At 42.1% G+C, this 23,877-nt stretch overlaps 1 protein-coding gene across 1 annotated transcript in view; it reads right to left on the bottom strand.

Annotated features, from left to right (window-relative positions):
• Positions 1-23,877, bottom strand: part of CRYL1 (crystallin lambda 1) — a 69,102-nt gene that overhangs the window by 7,983 nt on the left and 37,242 nt on the right. Inside the window, exon 6 of the mRNA XM_069883543.1 lies at positions 8,628-8,733. Within this exon, the coding sequence (XP_069739644.1) occupies positions 8,628-8,733 (106 nt within the window). The remainder of the gene's footprint in view (positions 1-8,627; positions 8,734-23,877) is intronic.

Genomic DNA, 23,877 nt, shown 5'->3' with positions numbered 1-23,877 from the left:
TCAATCAGCATTTAGTCAGCCTGCTTCCTTGTTTTATCTGCCCATGGAGCATATGTGTTCCTAGAACACACTCTGGCATGTTCTGGCCTTCTCCAACACAAAAAGGGAGGTCAGCTGGTCGTACAGGTATATCGGTGCTCTAATTATATGGAAATGTAGTATTTTGCTCATTTTTTTTTTGCTCAACACACAGCCAGAAACATTCAAATTGCCTAGCGGGCTCAAAACATCACTGGCAGGACGGGAGGTTCAGGAAGAGATGCATTACTGTGAGATGTGGAACAGGCTGTGATATGATTTTATCTCTTAACTGAAGAAATAAGTAGAGATCATCCTTCTCCATAAACACTCTGGAAACGACCACTGGTTATCAAGCTTATTGATTATACCCTCTCATTAGCATAAGTGCTTGCCTCTTACATCTTAACTGCTGGGCTCGCAGACTTCGGCACCTGAAGCCAACACAGATCAACCTACAGGGCATATGCTGTCCACATGAGAATTCTTGGGAACCCAAGACAGTTCTGGATGAGACTCATGCACCAAACACAAGACGACAATATTTACATTTCACCTTGCTCACAGGAGCTTTTTCTTCTAACAGTGAAGAGTCTGAGCAGAAAGCCTGCCCCACATCATGCAATATCAGAGAAAGTTCCCATGTGTAGAAGTAGAAATGACTGAGGCTGATAAGTGCAGAACTAGGTGGACTTAGGTACATCTTGCTAATTTGCAGCTGCTGGCAGCAGCTGTTGCCAGCTGGACAATCACAAAATCAAATACAGCAATTCATTCAAATGTGGCAATTCAGACAAATCCACACGAGCAATTGGCGACAGAAAGAATGGCAAACAGAGCAGCGCCAGCTACCAGTTGGTGCTTATTCAGCTGACACAGGTCTATGACACCTAGACCACTGCTGAATAGTTTGGGTTCAGTATTTTTCCAAAAGTCAAGAGGAACCTCTCAACCACCTGGTAAGCTTGTGTAATAATACCAGAAATCTGAGTAGTTTTGGTTCCGGTACAGTCAGGAGAAGGTAGAAGAAGACAAGACTGCATACCAGAAATCTTTTTCACGATCCTCAGTCTAAAGAGGCAATATTAATATCTCAGGAAAGCTGAATGCTTGGATGTGGCTGATCTATTGACCTGGTGAATGTGAACTCCTGAGCTGGAGATGGCCTTCAAAGCTCACTCAGCCGGCTAGTCCTGGAAATTGAGTTCCTACTGGCAGCTCACCTACAGCCTGAATGAATCAGAACAATTTATGGGTGGGCGTAGCTCACCGATGCAACAGAGACATGCCAAGTGCAGGTTGAGCAATGCAATTCACACACCGCATGCAGTGTATGAATGAAAAGAAGACTTATGCAAAGTCAGCAAAATAAGAAAAGGTAAAAAGAAGAGCAACAGGTCTAGAGAAGAGCAGCAGCGTTAGTACAGATGATCTCAACATTGTGGCTGAAGCAGCAACATGCAGGTATGTATGCTACACGCCAAGTAGAGGGTGGACACTGCAAAGTCTTTAGTCTCAAATGAACGAAATACACCAAATGTTTGAAAACATACATCATCTCACTCAAAGATTAAAAAAACGTAGCTTCAAAATAGCTAACTCAAGGCAGCACTCCCAGTCTAAAATGTCAGTGCAGACTAGCGCAATCTTTAACTTGGTTTAAGTAATCAAGATCAAGCCTATACTGCCAGCTTCAAGAAGGCACTTGAGCAATGGGGAACAGTGCTGGAAAAATCACTTTGCTTTTCAACTGTAAACTCAAAACTGGCAAATATTTGACTCCAGACCTTTAGGCTTCGGAGTCCATTGGTTCAAAGGTCAGGACTATAGCAAAGGTGGATGAGAAAAGCACTTGACTGGAGCACAGGGACAAGAAGATGGAAAATAAATACGACAGAATTCCTTTAACTTTAATCCTTGTTGATACTGCCCAGGGAGTGGATTAAGCTGGAAGAATTAGCATCTGTAAACATTGTGAGACAAACAAGGCAGCACCTAGAAGCTGGAGACACAGGAAGGAGATGGCAAAGGGGGCTGTAAAAACAATCACCATCTCTCCTTGCATCTAGTTGTTGTTGTTTCTCAAACTGGAGAAAATCAACTCACAGCACAGGAATGACGACACCTTCCTCTTGCTTATGTGGTTTGTTGGCTCCCTGTCTAAAACACCATCTTCCTTGCACATTCACCTCATCAGTGTTGGAGGCAAGGGGCTGTGGGAGAAGGGAGATGTTGCAGCAGGCACCTAAGAATCATAGAATGATTTGGGTTGGAAGGGACCTCAAAGCTCATCCAATTCCAGCCCCCCTGCCATGGGCAGGGACACCTCGCACCAGGCCAGACTGGTCAAGGCCCCATCCAACCTGGCCGTGAACACCTCCAGGCAGGGGGCAATCTGTGCCAGTGCCTCACCACCCTTCTTGTGAAGAATTTCTTCCTAATGTCTAATCTAAATCTCCCCCTTCCAATTTAAAACCATTCCTCCTGGTCCTATCTCTACATGCCCTTGTCAAGAAGTCTCTCCCCAGCTTTCTTGTAAGCCCCTTTCAGGCATGGGAAGGCTGCTCTAAGGTCTCAGAGCCTTCTATTCTCCAGTCCCAACTCTCTCAGCCTGTCCTCATAGCAGAGGTGCTCCAGCCTTCTGATCATCTTCACAGCCCTCCTCCGGACCCTTCATGCTTCATGGAGAAGCATGAACACCAAACAGAAATACCTCTAGGGGAGAGAGGAGTTTCCTGAATCTCCCTTCCACCATGTGTGATTATGATGGCGACTGGAAGAGGAGGAGTAACAAAATGTTCTAAGGGAGTACTGGACACAGGATTATAGAGGTGAAAAGGGGAACACTCTATCTTCCTTGAAGGTCCCAAACCCACTCAGCATTTCTGACTTGTACAGTGTAGTTACAGAAACACATATCGCCAGCTATATGAGGGCATTGATTCAAGGCTCTTCAGCTGCCCGTACGTATCTAGGAAAGGCAAGGCTCTTTACACCACTATCAAAGGAAGAGCAGGTTACTGCTAATTTAGCTTCAGTGAGAGTCCAGGAAGATTCCAAAATAGCTAATGAACTGTCCCCTAAGAATTTGTTAACATAAATATACTTCAGGTCTGCAGGTCCTTACCCGAAGGACTTGCACTGGTGTGGGGCGAACAGGAGTATCAGTGAGTTGCCTCTAGTTCCTTCATCAAGATGAACAGGGCATTGATGAAGGGAAAGGAACTCAAGACCAGTATTTAGCATTGAAGCACACATAAAATGCTTCACTGCCCTGAGAAGACGTCTTCACAGAGGAGGTTCATAAACATAAATGCAATGAGAGACATAGGAAAAAAGAAAGGAAAACATGACAGTAGAAAATATAGTACATTCATGCATTATAGTATGTGAGCATCTTCAACTATTTTAGCTTCTATGATCGGTCTCATTCCTTCCTCTTTGTAAGACAGACAGAAGCACGAGGGCTGAAGGATGCCAGCAAACTTGGTAAACCCGTCTGGCAAGGACACTCCGCATGGGGCAAAACAAGGAAGGCACTGAGATATTTGTCGAAGAAACAAGAGACATGAGTTAGTGTTACTGGCAAGGACAGGGAACATGCCTGTTAATACTGATGATACTGAGTATTAACTTGATGACTTTGATGAGCGGCATAATAAGATACTGTAATGACTCAAAAAGAGTAGGCGAGATGGTCAAGCCACTGATGTAACAGCATCAACAATTTCAAAGGATTGGGGTGGGGTTGATTTTAGCAGGTAAAACCTAAGAGGAGGCTGCACTTGGCAAGACTGATAAAGAACGTGGATGAGAACAGAAAAGAAAGGGCATATTGCAGGACCATCATGGAGGAATCTGTCAAAGTTAGGTTATGTTCAGAGAAAAAAAAATGTCCCAGTCTCTTCGTTTTGCTGATAGAGGGATTACACATCTAGACATTACAGCTCCAAGGGGAACTTTCAAAATGTAATCCTGTCTTCAACAAGGACGCGTTAAAGCACACATACACGCTTTCAGTTAAGGTGTGAATTCACAGGCCACTTGCTATTCTACATTAATTCCCATATGAATTCACTTAGACCGTAGTTGCATGAATACTTTCAACTACCCTAAGACAGTGGTAGCACCAGAAGAAATTTTATTCTCACTGACCCTCTGTTACAATCTCAACAGCAATGCAAAAATATTTGTGCAGGACTGCCGTGAGCTGGATCAAAGAATTAAACTGAGTTAATATGAACCATTTTGTTAGATCAGTTTGAAATCGGAGTTTAATTCCTCAGTTTGAGCCAGCTGGAGATCATAAAAGTTCTTTCATTAGCATAAGGGAGGAAGATGCAACAAGGTGCATTCTTTAGGACACATCTATGATGACTTGGGCAGTAAATCATTAAGAATTCCTGTACAAAGTCACATGTTCCCTTCAGAAGGTGGAGGGAACCACTTTCCACCGAAGAGCCCATAGAAGGAAACTGGTGCACAGCAGCCATTATGCTGAAAAATTCACAGCTTCACTTACTGCACACAAACTTTTTCATACAGAAAAGCTACGCAGCCAGATAAGGGTGAACAGCAGTTCTAGGAGGACTTAAAAACTGCTTTCTTCAGCCTACTGGCAAGTGAATTGTATGTGTGTAAATGCATATGAACTAATTGGTGGGTTTATGAAAAAAAGTTTTGCATGATTATGTACTAATGAGATGAAATATCACAGTGGTACCTTCATACAAGTACTCATGATTTAAGTTGATACATTTTATTATCCTAAAACGTAACATGTGGGCTGGACAGAAACAGAAGCAACCCTCCTTTTAAGGTAGTAAAATCTCTTACTACCTTAACTTAGAGATCCTCACATCTTCTGCTTACTAGCTTTTGGTACAAAAGCTCCTGAACTGGGTTAAAGCTTGGTTTGCTCCCTATATGGCAGCATTAAATCAGCAGCAATAGCAACGAAACTAATCTCTGCTTTTGAATCAGCCAGCAGGCCTGTCTACGGTATTTGTTAAAAACATGCGTGGCTATGTTTTGCCTAGCCAGTCAGGAAAAAATTTCCTTCCTTTTAACTACAGCTTGTGATTCCTACCCCCCCTTTTCCATCTTACGTTTCGTGTTTTTCATACAGTGCATCATTCTGCTCCTACAATCCAAAACAGACTCATTCAGCAGGTGCTTCCAAGAGGAGTGAACATTCCCCCATCTGGTAACAGAAACACAATTTTGACTATGAAGGCTCATTTCTAGCTTATAGGATATTTGCACTTATAGGGACCATAAATCAGCTCCAATTTCCACACAAGAGTATGATCCAGGAACAGTGTTTTTATAAATGCAGGGGAGAAAATAGCAAGAAAGATCCTTCAGCCTCTCCCATCCAGCTCTTCTGCTAATATTAGCAGTGTAGATGCAAATTAGAGCTCACCAAATAACCCTCTAATAAAGTAACAGATCTAAGACAGCCAATTGTGAGACATATATGAAGATCTTCTGCTGCAAACATGTGAAACATTGTATATGATAGTAAACAAGTAAAATTACTCCAGTGAAGTCTACTGATGCTCCTTGTAAAAGTCTTAACAGCATTTTTTGCAGTGCTGCCGTGTGAAATCGTAAGATGACAGACTCAAAAGACAGAGATGAAACTGAAAGCAACATTAATTTTATTAATTTTATTTACTGAAAACAAAAATCAGTGTTATAATATTATGCAATTTGGATGTGCTTTTTTTCCCCTGCCAAAGGGGTTTCCTTCCTGTCTGTCGCAATTCAGTTCTCAAGCTGCTGTTGCTGCTTCTGCTCCTTTTAGTGAGTTGATGCTGTCATTTTATTCCATGTTCAAGGCTGATGACTCACTGCCATATATTCAAAATTCCTGATATTTATGCATGGATTAACTCGTAATCTGAAGTGGCCCGGATAACAGCTTTTGATAGGACCATTTATGAATATGGATGAAAGGACATAAGAACTAACACAGGAAAGCTGGCATTAGCACCTAAGTTCATGGGAAGGTCTCGATGCACGCATCCCACAGGGAAAGATGTAACACTGATCGTTGGAATAATATTCTTTATTCAAAACCAAACAGAAATATCACATCACCCTTACCAAAGAGAAAAGGCCTCACCACCTTCCACAACCTCCCACAAATAACAGTATGTTTCTCTCTCATGCCTTCTGCATCCCACCATCCTTCCTCACTGATAAACAGAGAGTTTAAGACCGTGGGTAATTAATATCTCATGGCTGTAAAGAAAGGCAGCTGCTATGAAGCTGGTGAAGCTGCTAGACAGGCTAACAAACAGGACAGAGAGGGGGTTCACAGACACTACTAATACAGTGCATCAGAGTGGGGTGTCCTGGGCAATCAAGAGGATGTCCATGCTATTCCATAATACATGAAGCAATACTGGGCAACCCAAGAGAAGTTTGCATTGGTACAGAACTATGAGCGTGAGCCATCACGTATCCCAACACTGGCAACTTTGATTTAAACTGTCTCTGAGGAAAGCAACAGCCTGAGTCAGCCTGCCTGCACACAAACAGGAGCAGCTCTGGAGTCGGAGACAACGCATCTGCAAGACCGGGAATGAAGCAATACTCATGATCCAAGTTACTGAACAAGCTAATAAGGTGCTTTTGTCTAAGTGTTCCAGTCTACAAGTATACCTACTATGTTACCTTAGGGTTATTTTTAATTGACAATATTATAAAATGTTAAAATAACAAGTATAGTTTAGTTTTGTATTTTGCAAGCCCACCACAAGACTACTCTTCCATTTTATCAGTCTCCTGGATTATATTTCATGATTTTTCTTCTCTGATCTGGAATACAAAAATTCCTAGCAGAAGGTAGCATTAAATGTAGAAGCTGGATAATCTCTGCCATGAATACCAGTTGCATGTTATTACCTAAAACTGGTTTGAAATGGGAAATATCAGAAATTATTTTTATAACAAGGACTACTTCCTGATGGGAGGAAGAAAGCTAAGCTGGATCATGATGGAATATGAAATGCCAAAGGGCACTTCAAGGAAAAGCATCAAAACCAACTCAGATGACTTATACGATTCCATTCATCTCAAGTAAACATTGCTTTACAATCAAGGACTCTAAAACATGGACTTTAAAAATTATTCACAAGTATGATGTGATCTCTAAAATGGATTTCTTTTTTTTGCATTAACAAGCATTTTATTTTGATTTTATGTTTTAGTAGAGGCAGTTCAGCGTCTTATTCTGACAGAAGACCCTATGCATGAATGGTTCCTGCAAAGGATGGCACAGCAGCTTAGTGGAGCAGTGGGGACAGGACTGGACAACCCTGGCCTACAAGATTCCAGGTAGATTGCTGTGCTTAAGTCTAGTGCTCCGTGCATCTGTACTGTCCTATATATTTGGTTTATATTAAGTAAGTCTAAAATCACTACATGGGACTGGAATCTACTAGATATTAATAAATCAGAAGAGAGAAAATTTTAGGAAGGTACCTTTATTTAGAGAACGGATGCTGTTTTTCTAACAATGCACAAAAGCAAATACTTTGTGACATTTAATTTACTGTCTACAAACAAACTGACAAGCTGAAAGACTGGCAGAAGATCCACAATTCCACATTCATGTCAAAATTGCTTAGTCAGCCTTAGGAGACAAGTTTCTAACCAGTAACTAAACAACAAGTAGACATAAAATAACTCTTCTAATTGTGCACTGATATTTTATCGTCTTGGTTTCTTATTTTTATTTTATTATTGTATTATTAGGCATTGCAGCCATGTAAAACATCCAGTAATGGAGCAGGAGCCTACCACGTCATGGACCATACAAAAACAAAATAAAGATATAACCCATAATATAAAGAGCTAAAAATGTATTTAGTTGATCATTACTTTTTGAAGTTTATATGTTTTGTTAAATTCATTGCTTAAACTTTTGTAACACCGATTCATAGTATTTAACTTATTTCATGCAATTCTCTTTATTTAGCTGAGATTCATGTGTACTATTCCAAAAACATCTAAAAATCTGTCTTGATTATGCAAGTCAGATGTCAAACTGTTACTTGACTGCTTTGTCAAGTGCACTTTATACACACAGTATTTTGCGGACAGAAGCAGTTTTGCTTCATTCAGGATTTAAGCCAGCTTAAAGCAAGCGAGCTCCGGCGATATTTACACCGAGCCTTTGCTATAAATTCTGGGGGTAACAAAAAAAGAGCACTCATTTATGGAAAGTGAATTTTGGTTGATGTTTTATTATTAGATGAACATTTTCAACACTTTCTTTTCCTGACATTTGGACAATCCTGAACTATGGGTACAGCAATGTTTACAGAGCACTGCGACAAATCTTGGGAAAATTTAAGTACACAGCTAGTGTTTCAATGACTTGTTGTCTTTCATCTCATTACTTAAAATAGAATAGTCAACATCCTTTTCCTTCCATCTGACCTCAGGTTTTAGATAAATCTTCCTTTTCTTATCATTACAGTAAAGAAAGATGAGTCATAATTGCAGCAATCCTAACCTGGGCTTTTATATAACATTTCCAGAGCCCTGTGAAATGTAATATAACGTTCATATTCACATAATTTAAAACTACTTACCTTCTGCATTAAGGTGCATAGTTTCCAGGGGTCCAATAAATGCGTATCGCATTCCCAGTCCCTCAGACATCACAAGGTCTAGATCAGTAGGAGATATTACTCCTTCCTAAGTAGCAAAAGTAGAATAGGAAGGAAGATTTGTGGCTGTTCGGTTTTAATGCAAAATTGCACACTTTTTGCATATAATTAAAAAATTAAAAGTAGCAATAAAAACTAAGGCTAGAAACAGCAGTTAGCTTGCAAACAGAAACACAACTGTTTGCCAGAAATGTCCATCTATTATGCAAGCCTTCCTATGATTCAGTATAAATGCTTGAACACTTCTCTAAGTTTGCTCTATTTCATAATCCAAATACACTCTGATATATTTTGACAGTACAACATATACTGTATGTAGACACCAGCTTGCCTGATACTTATTACTTAAAATAATTCATGTACTAAATCTAAACTGAGCTGTTTATGTTAACCAATATACTTTTTCTCAGAAACTGAGAATCAGAGAACACAAAGTATCTGTGACAGTATCAACAGCACACGACCAGAAGAATTGTATCAAATCCAAGTACTATACCAGCTCTTAAAATACAAGAGTTTTGGCTAAATCTTACATATCCCTCCATATTCTCTTAGGCCTGGATTTTTGGGCAGTTGCAATTGGCAAAACAGGGGTGCAGCAGTGGATACTATTCCTGAGGCCACCTGCAAAAAATGCTGGGACCAAACGTGCAGGCAATGCAGCTGCCACACCCTCCCACAAAATTCACTGAACATTCAACCTACCCAGCCTCAACCTGCCCAGGTGCTCAAGTTCATTGCCAGCCTCACATCACAGAGCTTGGCCAGGATACAGAGCATGCAAAATGAAGCATTTCTCCTGTTAAAAGTTGAGCACTGCTGTTCCACCCACAAGGTAGCACTTGCAAGAAAGCCAACATCCCCATCAGGTTAGGGCAAGTACAGGAAGGCTTGTAAAAAAAATAAATTGAGTTACAGTTCATTACCTTAACAGATTTACTTGAGAAGAAAAATATTTATTATACATGGTTGTTTTTCATCTACTAGAGAGATAGGAATTAACTAAGACCTGTTCTAACCACTTCCATCAGATAAAGCTTGGCTTCAATAACTTGTCTTCTTTATTCCCAGAGACATAAAAACATTTCCTTCTGGTTAAGAAAGTGGAAGAGATGCTGAACCACTTCTAATTTGTTTTCTCGCCCAACCCTGAGATGCTCTCCCCACTCAGTTATCTCTTTCTCCACAAGCCCCACTGAGCTGCGGAATACAAGTAGGGATACTCATCTGCTTGGCCAAGGACCCATCTTTTTCTGTTAAATTTCCCTCTTGCAGGGCCCAGTCTGAATGCTTCTTCGTATCACACAGAGTGATCAGCTAGAGTTACGGGCATGGAGGACAGATCTCCAGACCTGCTACAGACAGTGCCATCTGAGCTAGACATCTTGACTCCCTTAATAATCACCAGGGAGAAAAAAAACAAATCAGCATCCTAACGCAGGCATCTAGAATAGGTAAGATTAGTTGTGTCCTACAAGGGCCTAATTCTCCTCACCGACTGAATGAAAGAAAGGAGCCTGGATGTCAATATCTACATTGTAGAAATCCCATCTTAAGTGATCTGAATCCCACCCAGTGCCTTTCTGTGTTCACCAACTGCATTATCGACTGTTACTTTAAAAGAAAGTTACAAGCCAAGGACCAACATAACTTCTACAGCAGAATCATAGAATCATAGAATAACCAGGTTGGAAGAGACCCACTAGATCATCGAGTCCAACCATTCCTATCAAACACTAAACCATGTCCCTCAGCAGCCCGTCCACCCGTGCCTTAAACACCTCCAGGGAAGGTGATTCAACCACCTCCCTGGGCAGCCTGTTCCAGTGCCCAATGACCCCTTCTGTGAAAATTTTTTCCTAATGTTCAGCCTAAACCTCCTCTGGCGAAGCTTGAGGCCATTCCCTCTCGTCCTGTCCCCTGTCACTTAGGAGAAGAGGCCAGCTCCCTCCTCTCTACAACCTCCTTTCAGGTAGTTATAGAGAGTAGGCCACAGACATGAGTGTCATCACCTGAGGCTTAAAGAGAACCTTTTATAAGAATCAGCCTCAAGTCTCCATCTGTTAGAAGCGCTGCTCCTTTCAAAAGAAAGCCTGACTGAACCCCTGTTGCAGGTGGCTTTTGAACTCTACCTTGAAAAGCGAACAATAATGTAATTATTAAGATCTATCTATCATATATGGAACATGCAGTTCTGGTAATAATGTAATTAGACATAAAATGGCAGGGATAAGGAAGCATTATTTTCTTCAACTTAAAGGTAAGGCATAGGCATGGTAAAACAACTCCTCTAGAGGCAGATGGGAAGGTCTGCATAAAGACAGGACTAAATAAAAACCTAGACAGCGTTCAGACCACAGACCAGCACCATTGCAACCAACCCAGGCATCATATGTTTTGTGAAAGTTTTTTTTTTTTCCCCTGACACGGCAACACAACTTCTCTGAACGACATCAGCAAAGTCAACAAAAGCGCTCTTCTGTTGGGAGTGCTTCATCCAAACAATGAGTTATGCTGGTAAAGCTGCGCTTGGTAAGTGGGTTTCTTTTTTATCCTGGTTGACATGGATTTGTGACAAAAGATTAATCACAAGTTCCAGACAAGCCTTTGGACCACAGCAGCAGTTAAAAACTGTAAACATAATATTAATGAGTTAATAGGCTCTTGAAACACTTTGGAATCATTGTAGATTAATTTTCAAATTAAAAACTGATTTATTTCTCTTGATACCATAGTCCCCAGCTTTGATACTGACATCAGGTAGCCTCAGAATGGGCAGATGAGTGCTTTGTTCTTGGCCTTTTACTATAGCTGTAATTTTATGGTTACAGCTGCTAAAAGGTAAAAATTGCTGCTACCAGAAGGAAAACATGACACATCCCTCCAGCTGAGGGATATATTATCCTACGCAAGTGAGCTCAGTTTCTCCTTGTCACAGAGACCCTTCTTAAAGAAAAGCCTTTTACTTTTTCTCTTCAGAAATTAAAAACACATAAATGAGAGACAAGTTAAACCAGGGAATATCCCTACTCCCACTTATGTTAAGGAGATTTTAAGTTGGTGGAATGAGTCAGCAGGGTGGGTGCAAGGTCAGCAAGGTTTCTTCCACAAGGATCAGTGTTTATGCTAAGAAGTAAACAAGAAAGAGTTCCAACCCAGTTTCATTAAGTCTAGGTGTGAAACAATCTTCTCAAGTGGATTTTTCATCCTCTTCATCCTGGGCAACCCTTCTTTAAGCCTTCCCCTTGAGCGCTTGTCAGAGGGAAGAGGAAGTGTGTCAGAGCTCACCAGAAGCTTTCACAGCTACAGAATTAAGAACTTAATTTAAAATAAATTCCAGCAAAATCCTCAATTACCCCCATAGCCAGTCAAACTTCAAGATCTAGACCTGCTCAGAATCCTCCACACTTCTTGTGACACCACAATCTCATCTTCCCAGACATTTTAATCTCCTGTGATGCCACAGTACTGTCCTAATGCTCCTTTGGTATTTTATTAGTGCTTCTCACTATGCAGGGACCCTTTTCTCCTCTCTAGAAGCCTATAGCAGTTCTGCAATTTCCACCTTTAGGCCCTGACCCAACCTGCTTGATTTTAATCAACAGTCTTTACATCTGTGAGTCACATCCACATCGCAACTCCTGTCACTGACTTGGTTTGTCATCATATCAAATATGACATGGCCAAAAAAACAATCTTACTTTTTCCTCATATTACCAATTCAACATGTTCTTCTGCTCACTCCAGTCTGTCCATTGAGTTATTCTGGACACCACTCCCACCCAGACCACATACTTTGTCTCCAAAATTGCCACTTCATATTCTGTATCTTCCAAATCAAGTTGTTTTTTTTCCCCAATTGCCACTAATACATGCATTCTCTCTCAGCAGAACTTGTTACACCCTTCTCTTCACTATCACTTCAATCAAGTCCCTTCCATCCACACCCTGATGAGATCTTTTCCAGTCCTGTCATTTTGAGCATATGACATTTCTCCCTCTACCGGCTTCATCTCTTTCCATTTCATCATATTTGAGAAACGTGCTGTCCTACACACTTCAAACCACTTTACTTTGCTGGCCTCTAACTTCCTTCTGCCATAGCACCCTCACTCACCTCACCCTGTAAAAAACCACTTAATATCAACAATATTTTTCTTCCTGGCCCTTTAAACTCCCTTTTATGATATCCCTCTTTTATGGGGCACTCTAACTAGGCTTTTAACCCTCTACCTTATCTCTGATCTTTTAGCAAGGTCCCTTGATAAGACTTTAATACAATTATTAATAATAAGGAATCTGGAATTAAAAAAGTCTTGCCAGCATTTAAGGATTGCCAAGCTAGTCAACTGAGAAGGGAGAGGTACATAAATTAGGGACTGAAGCCAATGCACCTGATCACTGTGAAAAACCAAAATGGACAATACAGCCAAACCATGACTGTTTATTTTCCAAAAGATTAATAAAAATGGCAAGGCTGGCCATTCTACTCGTCTTTTACAATGACTATAACTTGGAACAAAACCCTCTCAAAAAATATATTGACAGTATTAAAAGCTTATACAGAGGAAAACAGTGTCTTAAGACACTTATCATATGATACATCATCCAAAATAGTTTTATCAGGTTCTTAAAAGCAACTGAAACTCCGCAATTAGATCAGGGCTGAAAAAGTGCCATGTTCTCCTCACTATCTCTGCTGCTGTATTTCATGCCCTCCTTGCAAATTCCAGGTGATGCTAAGAAAAATATTTCACCAAGATAAGCTTCCATTCAGTAATCCACAGTTAAAAGGACAGTTCTAGATATCCAGAGCAACACTTGAGACTTCTGATGTAAAGCATTGCTGAAACTGTTTGGTTGTTATTTCTGGATGAAGTCAACCAAAACTTTACCTTCAGAACAAGACAAAGTCAAGCTATTTAACTAATACTCTTTTGAAGCATAATCCCAAGCTACCACAGAATGTATCAATACTCAGAAAAGTATAATAGTGTCAGCAGTGCACAGGGTGCTTCCTAGGCAAATAAAGGCACTAAATCTCTGCTCCAAGGTGTTATGAACAAAATCAGATAGAAGAGGGACTGAGTCAAAAGAAAGTAAAATAAAATGTTAACAGGGAATAACAGAGAAAGCTGTTAGAGATATTTTTCCTATTACCAGTTATAGATTATTCTAATTGTTCCAAACTTGCATTATCAAAATTTAGGGTTGTGAAGAGAGGAATAAGCATTTTCAACCTCAACATTTCATGGTACGTGTTTTACTCACATCATCACCAGCTTTGTAACACCTAAGAATTAAATACACAAATAAGAAACCTACAAGAACCTCGGTATCTCTCACACCGTGTGGTCCTACAGAAAGTTCTGAGATATGACCTTACAGAGACAGATAGGAGTGTTCCCAGTATCTGCTTTTTAATGGAAGAGATGTGAAGCATGGGGAGACAGAGATAACTGATGCAAAAAGTTTCTGCCACAAACACCTGCTTTGCCCAAGCGCCCGTGACTTGCAAGTCGAAGCAGCATTCAAAAAGATTTACCACACAAAAGATTAACTCAGATCCAAAAGGAAACTTCTGATTGAGCACTCTTGCCTGAAAGGGGAGCTCTTGCTTTAATTCCTTCTTTTAGGCTCATAAATAAATCTATTGTCTTTGTTTATAAGTTCTTGTAAAGGCAAACTTCTGCATCCTTAAAACTACATTCCTAATTATCCACATGGCCAAAGTTCTTGGCACCCAACCGTATGGCTCCAAATGAATTTTCATTCTCTTATTTTCTATAAATGGGGACCTCTACCTTCAGGCCTCTGAATTTTTCACCATCATAACTCTGTACTTCCTACTCTTATTTTTGGCTCAGCCCTGCATTCCCAGCACTCGTTTTGTAATTCAGCTTCAAAATCCCAGTCTCCCTGAGCTGTGGGGACCCCAGTATTTTTGGCAAAGATAAACTCTACCAAATACCTGGATTTCTCCTTACCAGTTTCATCACTGATGATGCTTCTCTCTTGCTCCAGCATCCATGTCCACATGCAATCTGAGCACCATGTGGAGTTTGAGCTTGAAATCAACCTCCTAGCAGGGCCTTACCTGGGATTTCTGGCTGTGTTATAGCCTCTCCTACTCTCGGACTCACATAGCAGAAGTTGGTGAGCCCCACACGTCATCCAGAAAGCAGCTATATTTACCACATTGCTTTCTATACAGCCCCACTTTCATGTTGACCTTCACGCTCTGTCTCAGAGCCCTTCTCCCATCATATGATCTCTGTTCCATGCCTCACTCATCACACATTCCCAACACAGTACTGCTAAGAAAAAGAGAAAGACTGGCAGGTCATCAGAGGCTGGACTACAAATGGGAACTAAAATGTATCCTGCAAGTGGCTCAGTCCGTTTGTGATAAAAAGTTTTCCAAGTGAAACTAACCTGATCGCCTTCAATGACAAAGTGACTCAGCTGCTGGATGAGGGAAAGGCTGTGGATGTATCTTCCTGGACTTCAGTAAAGCCTTTGACACAGTTTCTCACAACATTCTGCTTGAGAAGCTGTCAGCCTCTGGCCTGGACAGGCGCACACTCTCCTGGGTGGAAAACTGGTTGGATGGCCGGGCCCAGAGAGTGCTGGGAAATGGTGTGAAATCCAGCTGGAGGCCAATGACAAGTGGGGTTCCCCAGGGCTCAGTGCTGGGTCCAGCCCTGTTCAATGTCTTCATCAATGATCTGGATGAAGGCATCGAGGGCACCCTTAGCAAGTTTGCGGACGACACTAAGCTGGGTGGAAGTGTCGATCTGCTGGAGGGTAGAGAAGCTCTGCAAAGGGATCTGAACAGGCTGGACCGCTGGGCAGAGTCCAATGGCATGAGGTTTAACAAGGCCAAATGCCGGGTCCTGCACTTGGGGCACAACAACCCTGTGCAGTGCTACAGACTAGGAGAAGTCTGTCTAGAAAGCTGCCTGGAGGAGAGGGACCTGGGGGTGTTGGTTGACAACCGACTGAATATGAGCCAGCAGTGTGCCCAGGTGGCCAAGAAGGCCAATGGCATCTTGGCTTGGATCAGAAACGGCGTGACCAGCAGGTCCAGGGAGGTTATTCTCCCTCTGGACTCGGCACTGGTGAGACCGCTCCTCGAATCCTGTGTTCAGTGCTTCATCCAAACAATGAGTTATGCTGGTAAAGCTGCGCTTGGTAAGTGGGTTTCTTTTTTATCCTGGTTGACATGGATTTGTGACAAAAGATTAATCACAAGTTCCAGACAAGCCTTTGGACCACAGCAGCAGTTAAAAACTGTAAACATAATATTAATGAGTTAATAGGCTCTTGAAACACTTTGGAATCATTGTAGATTAATTTTCAAATTAAAAACTGATTTATTTCTCTTGATACCATAGTCCCCAGCTTTGATACTGACATCAGGTAGCCTCAGAATGGGCAGATGAGTGCTTTGTTCTTGGCCTTTTACTATAGCTGTAATTTTATGGTTACAGCTGCTAAAAGGTAAAAATTGCTGCTACCAGAAGGAAAACATGACACATCCCTCCAGCTGAGGGATATATTATCCTACGCAAGTGAGCTCAGTTTCTCCTTGTCACAGAGACCCTTCTTAAAGAAAAGCCTTTTACTTTTTCTCTTCAGAAATTAAAAACACATAAATGAGAGACAAGTTAAACCAGGGAATATCCCTACTCCCACTTATGTTAAGGAGATTTTAAGTTGGTGGAATGAGTCAGCAGGGTGGGTGCAAGGTCAGCAAGGTTTCTTCCACAAGGATCAGTGTTTATGCTAAGAAGTAAACAAGAAAGAGTTCCAACCCAGTTTCATTAAGTCTAGGTGTGAAACAATCTTCTCAAGTGGATTTTTCATCCTCTTCATCCTGGGCAACCCTTCTTTAAGCCTTCCCCTTGAGCGCTTGTCAGAGGGAAGAGGAAGTGTGTCAGAGCTCACCAGAAGCTTTCACAGCTACAGAATTAAGAACTTAATTTAAAATAAATTCCAGCAAAATCCTCAATTACCCCCATAGCCAGTCAAACTTCAAGATCTAGACCTGCTCAGAATCCTCCACACTTCTTGTGACACCACAATCTCATCTTCCCAGACATTTTAATCTCCTGTGATGCCACAGTACTGTCCTAATGCTCCTTTGGTATTTTATTAGTGCTTCTCACTATGCAGGGACCCTTTTCTCCTCTCTAGAAGCCTATAGCAGTTCTGCAATTTCCACCTTTAGGCCCTGACCCAACCTGCTTGATTTTAATCAACAGTCTTTACATCTGTGAGTCACATCCACATCGCAACTCCTGTCACTGACTTGGTTTGTCATCATATCAAATATGACATGGCCAAAAAAACAATCTTACTTTTTCCTCATATTACCAATTCAACATGTTCTTCTGCTCACTCCAGTCTGTCCATTGAGTTATTCTGGACACCACTCCCACCCAGACCACATACTTTGTCTCCAAAATTGCCACTTCATATTCTGTATCTTCCAAATCAAGTTGTTTTTTTTCCCCAATTGCCACTAATACATGCATTCTCTCTCAGCAGAACTTGTTACACCCTTCTCTTCACTATCACTTCAATCAAGTCCCTTCCATCCACACCCTGATGAGATCTTTTCCAGTCCTGTCATTTTGAGCATATGACATTTCTCCCTCTACCGGCTTCATCTCTTTCCATTTCATCATATTTGAGAAACGTGCTGTCCTACACACTTCAAACCACTTTACTTTGCTGGCCTCTAACTTCCTTCTGCCATAGCACCCTCACTCACCTCACCCTGTAAAAAACCACTTAATATCAACAATATTTTTCTTCCTGGCCCTTTAAACTCCCTTTTATGATATCCCTCTTTTATGGGGCACTCTAACTAGGCTTTTAACCCTCTACCTTATCTCTGATCTTTTAGCAAGGTCCCTTGATAAGACTTTAATACAATTATTAATAATAAGGAATCTGGAATTAAAAAAGTCTTGCCAGCATTTAAGGATTGCCAAGCTAGTCAACTGAGAAGGGAGAGGTACATAAATTAGGGACTGAAGCCAATGCACCTGATCACTGTGAAAAACCAAAATGGACAATACAGCCAAACCATGACTGTTTATTTTCCAAAAGATTAATAAAAATGGCAAGGCTGGCCATTCTACTCGTCTTTTACAATGACTATAACTTGGAACAAAACCCTCTCAAAAAATATATTGACAGTATTAAAAGCTTATACAGAGGAAAACAGTGTCTTAAGACACTTATCATATGATACATCATCCAAAATAGTTTTATCAGGTTCTTAAAAGCAACTGAAACTCCGCAATTAGATCAGGGCTGAAAAAGTGCCATGTTCTCCTCACTATCTCTGCTGCTGTATTTCATGCCCTCCTTGCAAATTCCAGGTGATGCTAAGAAAAATATTTCACCAAGATAAGCTTCCATTCAGTAATCCACAGTTAAAAGGACAGTTCTAGATATCCAGAGCAACACTTGAGACTTCTGATGTAAAGCATTGCTGAAACTGTTTGGTTGTTATTTCTGGATGAAGTCAACCAAAACTTTACCTTCAGAACAAGACAAAGTCAAGCTATTTAACTAATACTCTTTTGAAGCATAATCCCAAGCTACCACAGAATGTATCAATACTCAGAAAAGTATAATAGTGTCAGCAGTGCACAGGGTGCTTCCTAGGCAAATAAAGGCACTAAATCTCTGCTCCAAGGTGTTATGAACAAAATCAGATAGAAGAGGGACTGAGTCAAAAGAAAGTAAAATAAAATGTTAACAGGGAATAACAGAGAAAGCTGTTAGAGATATTTTTCCTATTACCAGTTATAGATTATTCTAATTGTTCCAAACTTGCATTATCAAAATTTAGGGTTGTGAAGAGAGGAATAAGCATTTTCAACCTCAACATTTCATGGTACGTGTTTTACTCACATCATCACCAGCTTTGTAACACCTAAGAATTAAATACACAAATAAGAAACCTACAAGAACCTCGGTATCTCTCACACCGTGTGGTCCTACAGAAAGTTCTGAGATATGACCTTACAGAGACAGATAGGAGTGTTCCCAGTATCTGCTTTTTAATGGAAGAGATGTGAAGCATGGGGAGACAGAGATAACTGATGCAAAAAGTTTCTGCCACAAACACCTGCTTTGCCCAAGCGCCCGTGACTTGCAAGTCGAAGCAGCATTCAAAAAGATTTACCACACAAAAGATTAACTCAGATCCAAAAGGAAACTTCTGATTGAGCACTCTTGCCTGAAAGGGGAGCTCTTGCTTTAATTCCTTCTTTTAGGCTCATAAATAAATCTATTGTCTTTGTTTATAAGTTCTTGTAAAGGCAAACTTCTGCATCCTTAAAACTACATTCCTAATTATCCACATGGCCAAAGTTCTTGGCACCCAACCGTATGGCTCCAAATGAATTTTCATTCTCTTATTTTCTATAAATGGGGACCTCTACCTTCAGGCCTCTGAATTTTTCACCATCATAACTCTGTACTTCCTACTCTTATTTTTGGCTCAGCCCTGCATTCCCAGCACTCGTTTTGTAATTCAGCTTCAAAATCCCAGTCTCCCTGAGCTGTGGGGACCCCAGTATTTTTGGCAAAGATAAACTCTACCAAATACCTGGATTTCTCCTTACCAGTTTCATCACTGATGATGCTTCTCTCTTGCTCCAGCATCCATGTCCACATGCAATCTGAGCACCATGTGGAGTTTGAGCTTGAAATCAACCTCCTAGCAGGGCCTTACCTGGGATTTCTGGCTGTGTTATAGCCTCTCCTACTCTCGGACTCACATAGCAGAAGTTGGTGAGCCCCACACGTCATCCAGAAAGCAGCTATATTTACCACATTGCTTTCTATACAGCCCCACTTTCATGTTGACCTTCACGCTCTGTCTCAGAGCCCTTCTCCCATCATATGATCTCTGTTCCATGCCTCACTCATCACACATTCCCAACACAGTACTGCTAAGAAAAAGAGAAAGACTGGCAGGTCATCAGAGGCTGGACTACAAATGGGAACTAAAATGTATCCTGCAAGTGGCTCAGTCCGTTTGTGATAAAAAGTTTTCCAAGTGAAACTAACCTGATCGCCTTCAATGACAAAGTGACTCAGCTGCTGGATGAGGGAAAGGCTGTGGATGTATCTTCCTGGACTTCAGTAAAGCCTTTGACACAGTTTCTCACAACATTCTGCTTGAGAAGCTGTCAGCCTCTGGCCTGGACAGGCGCACACTCTCCTGGGTGGAAAACTGGTTGGATGGCCGGGCCCAGAGAGTGCTGGGAAATGGTGTGAAATCCAGCTGGAGGCCAATGACAAGTGGGGTTCCCCAGGGCTCAGTGCTGGGTCCAGCCCTGTTCAATGTCTTCATCAATGATCTGGATGAAGGCATCGAGGGCACCCTTAGCAAGTTTGCGGACGACACTAAGCTGGGTGGAAGTGTCGATCTGCTGGAGGGTAGAGAAGCTCTGCAAAGGGATCTGAACAGGCTGGACCGCTGGGCAGAGTCCAATGGCATGAGGTTTAACAAGGCCAAATGCCGGGTCCTGCACTTGGGGCACAACAACCCTGTGCAGTGCTACAGACTAGGAGAAGTCTGTCTAGAAAGCTGCCTGGAGGAGAGGGACCTGGGGGTGTTGGTTGACAACCGACTGAATATGAGCCAGCAGTGTGCCCAGGTGGCCAAGAAGGCCAATGGCATCTTGGCTTGGATCAGAAACGGCGTGACCAGCAGGTCCAGGGAGGTTATTCTCCCTCTGGACTCGGCACTGGTGAGACCGCTCCTCGAATCCTGTGTTCAGTTCTGGGCCCCTCACCACAAGAAGGATGTTGAGGCTCTGGAACGAGTCCAGAGAAGAGCAACAAAGCTGGTGAAGGGGCTGGAGAACAGGCCTTATGAAGAACGGCTGAGAGAGCTGGGGTTGTTTAGCCTGGAGAAGAGGAGGCTGAGGGGAGACCTCATCGCTCTCTACAACTACCTGAAAGGATGTTGTAGAGAGGAGGGTGCTGGCCCCTTCTCCCAAATGACAGGGGACAGGACAAGAGGGAATGGCCTCAAGCTCCGCCAGGGGAGATTTAGGGTGGACATTAGGAAAAAGTTTTTCACAGAAAGGGTCATTGGGCACTGGAACAGGCTGCCCAGGGAGGTGGTTGAGTCACCTTCCCTGGAGGTGTTTAAGGCACGGGTGGACGTGGTGCTGAGGGGCATGGTTTAGTGTTGGATAGGAACGGTTGGACTTTATGATCCGGTGGGTCTCTTCCAACCTGGTTATTCTGTGATTCTGTGAAATGTTAGTACAGTTGTACCTGCACGTCTGTCCTACCACCAATGTCATTTTTAATACTACATTAATACTTCTACTGAGTAAACTTCCACTAGTTTCTTAAATAAAATAAGCTCGATTGACCAAAAAAAAAAATACAAAAAAGAGAGATTGTCCATGCAAAGATGTCAGCACTAGGACTTGATAAATGTATCTCTGCACAGGTGTGCATGTATAAGATCACTCCCTCTGCCATTACTGTAAATATTTTTGAGGCAATGACCCAGATGAGAACTTTTAAGCTTGCACCTCAAAAGCATCAAAAAGACATATAGTTGCTTACATAAAAGGGTTGATTTAAGATCATTTCAAGTGGCTTCAAAACACTTGAAGACTGCTGCTGTGTTTCTATCCTGGTTCCAACACAGCGTTTGTATCTGGAAAATTTATGCCCTCGTTACGTGGCAAAGAACTGATACACTGTGGTGCAAACACCACAGTCTTCCAGCAACAAGAGATATTTCTCAAGCACTCACATTGTTAAAATTAAAGAAAACTTGTAACAGAAATAGAGGCACCTATCAGTTTATGACATTTAACTGTAGGCATGCAAAGATACTTTTCTACTAACAGAACAAGTAAGCTTGCAATTATGTTTTATGGTTCTGCCTCATTGTTCTTTTACAATAGTCAAAAGCAATATACAATTATTAGCATCAAAATACCACAGTGTTCATAAGTAATATTCTAAGAATGTCTGTGTTCTCCATCCAAGCTGACTTGGATTGCCTCATCCAGCACATGCAATTTACATATCTAACCACAAAAGGATTAACAGTGTAATCATTTTGAAAAAGAATGCTTTATCAATATGTCCCTCCTGCTAATATTTGTAGTTTATCTTCCACTCCCAATGCTTCTTAGGATAAGGAAAACCTTTGTTATCAGAATCAATCTGTGTAAGTGAAGTTTAGGAGCCTCTCAAAGACTGAGATTTGGGGAGGCTGATGTTTTCAACAATACGGACTGAAAATCGACTTAGTAGTCAAAAGTAAGAAGAAATTTTCCCACTTTGAAAGTGTAAACTCCAAAAGAACATGATTTGCAATAAAAATTACTAGCCTGACAGCATAACAGTCAAAACAGAAATCGCCTTAGGCCTGCAGCTCTCACTTATCTGTAGTAATCCTCCCTCTATCAAAGGCAGTATGCAGCCTGAAGTCATACAGCTGAAATTATACACCTTTGATAGCTGGTCCAAGCTTTTGGAATGGAAACACAGACATGAGAGTTGTTACAATTTATATATGTATTTGCCTGAAATGCAATAAAATTATAGAAAAACAGAACTTAGAAACTCTGATGATGCACAACAAAAGCAGCTTATCTGTCAGAGCTTCAGGCACTATTTTGTTACTATTCACACAAAGAAAGTGTCCGTACAGGTTAGTACTAAAGGTTCACTTCAAATCAATACCTCTTTTCCAATAGCAGCGCATTAATTGTGCTTAAACCCTTTCCATAACTGAAGACCAAACAGAGTGATACTTCCCGTGATGTGCGCTGCCTCAGCTCCCAGCAGTCCAGGCTTTGAGACTTCGACAGCGGAGGTTGCTTCTGCACAGTTTTGCTCTAATATGAATCATAGAATCATAGAATAACCAGGTTGGAAGAGACCCACTGCATCATCGAGTCCAACCATGCCTATCAAACACTAAACCATGCCCCTTAGCACCTCACCCACCCGTCCCTTAAACACCTCCAGGGAAGGTGAATCAACCACCTCCCTGGGCAGCCTGTTCCAGTGCCCAATGACCCTTTCCGTGAAAAATTTTTTCCTAATGTCCAGTCTAAATCTCCCCTGTCAGAGCTTGAGGCCATTCCCTCTTGTCCTGTCCCCTGTCACTTGGGAGAAGAGGCCAGCACCCTCCTCTCCACAACCTCCTTTCAGGTAGTTGTAGAGAGCAATGAGGTCTCCCCTCAGCCTCCTCTTCTCCAGGCTAAACAACCCCAGCTCTCTCAGCCGCTCCTCATGAGGCCTGTTCTCCAGCCCCTTCACCAGCTTTGTTGCTCTTCTCTGGACTCGTTCCAGAGCCTCAACATCCTTCTTGTGGTAAGGGGCCCAGAACTGAACACAGGATTCGAGGAGCGGTCTCACCAGTGCCGAGTACAGAGGGAGAATAACCTCCCTGCACCTGCTGGTTACGCCGTTTCTGATCCAAGCCAAGATGCCATTGGCCTTCTTGGCCACCTGGGCCACTGCTGGCTCATGTTCAGTCGCTGTCAACCAACACCCCCAGGTCCCTCTCCTCCAGGCAGCTTTCTAGACAGACTTCTCCTAGTCTGTAGCTCTGCATAGGGTTGTTGTGCCCAAAGTGCAGGACCCGGCATTTGGCCTTGTTAAACCTCATGCCATTGGACTCTGCCCAGCGGTCCAGCCTGTTCAGATCCCTTTGCAGAGCCTCCCTACCCTCCAGCAGATCAACACTTCCACCCAGCTTAGTGTCGTCCGCAAACTTGCTAAGGGTGCACTCGATGCCTTCATCCAGGTCATTGATAAAGACATTGAACAGGGCTGGACCCAGCACTGAGCCCTGGGGAACCCCACTTGTCACTGGCCTCCAGCTGGATTTCACACCATTTCCCAGCACTCTCTGGGCCCGGCCATCCAACCAGTTTTCCACCCAGGAGAGTGTGCGCCTGTCCAGGCCAGAGGCTGACTGTTTCTCAAGCAGAATGTTGTGAGAAACTGTGTCAAAGGCTTTGCTGAAGTCCAGGAAGACCACATCCACAGCCTTTCCCTCATCCAGCAGCCAAGTGTGTATAAATGTTTTCAGAACCCATTCACATTTTTAGCAATCTGGGTTTCTATAGCAGTGACTTCCACAATTCATTTA

This window comes from Phaenicophaeus curvirostris, chromosome 1, assembly GCF_032191515.1.
Source record: "Phaenicophaeus curvirostris isolate KB17595 chromosome 1, BPBGC_Pcur_1.0, whole genome shotgun sequence".
NCBI classification, from domain to species: Eukaryota; Metazoa; Chordata; class Aves; order Cuculiformes; family Cuculidae; genus Phaenicophaeus; species Phaenicophaeus curvirostris.
This window is presented reverse-complemented; position numbering and strand designations above follow the sequence as displayed.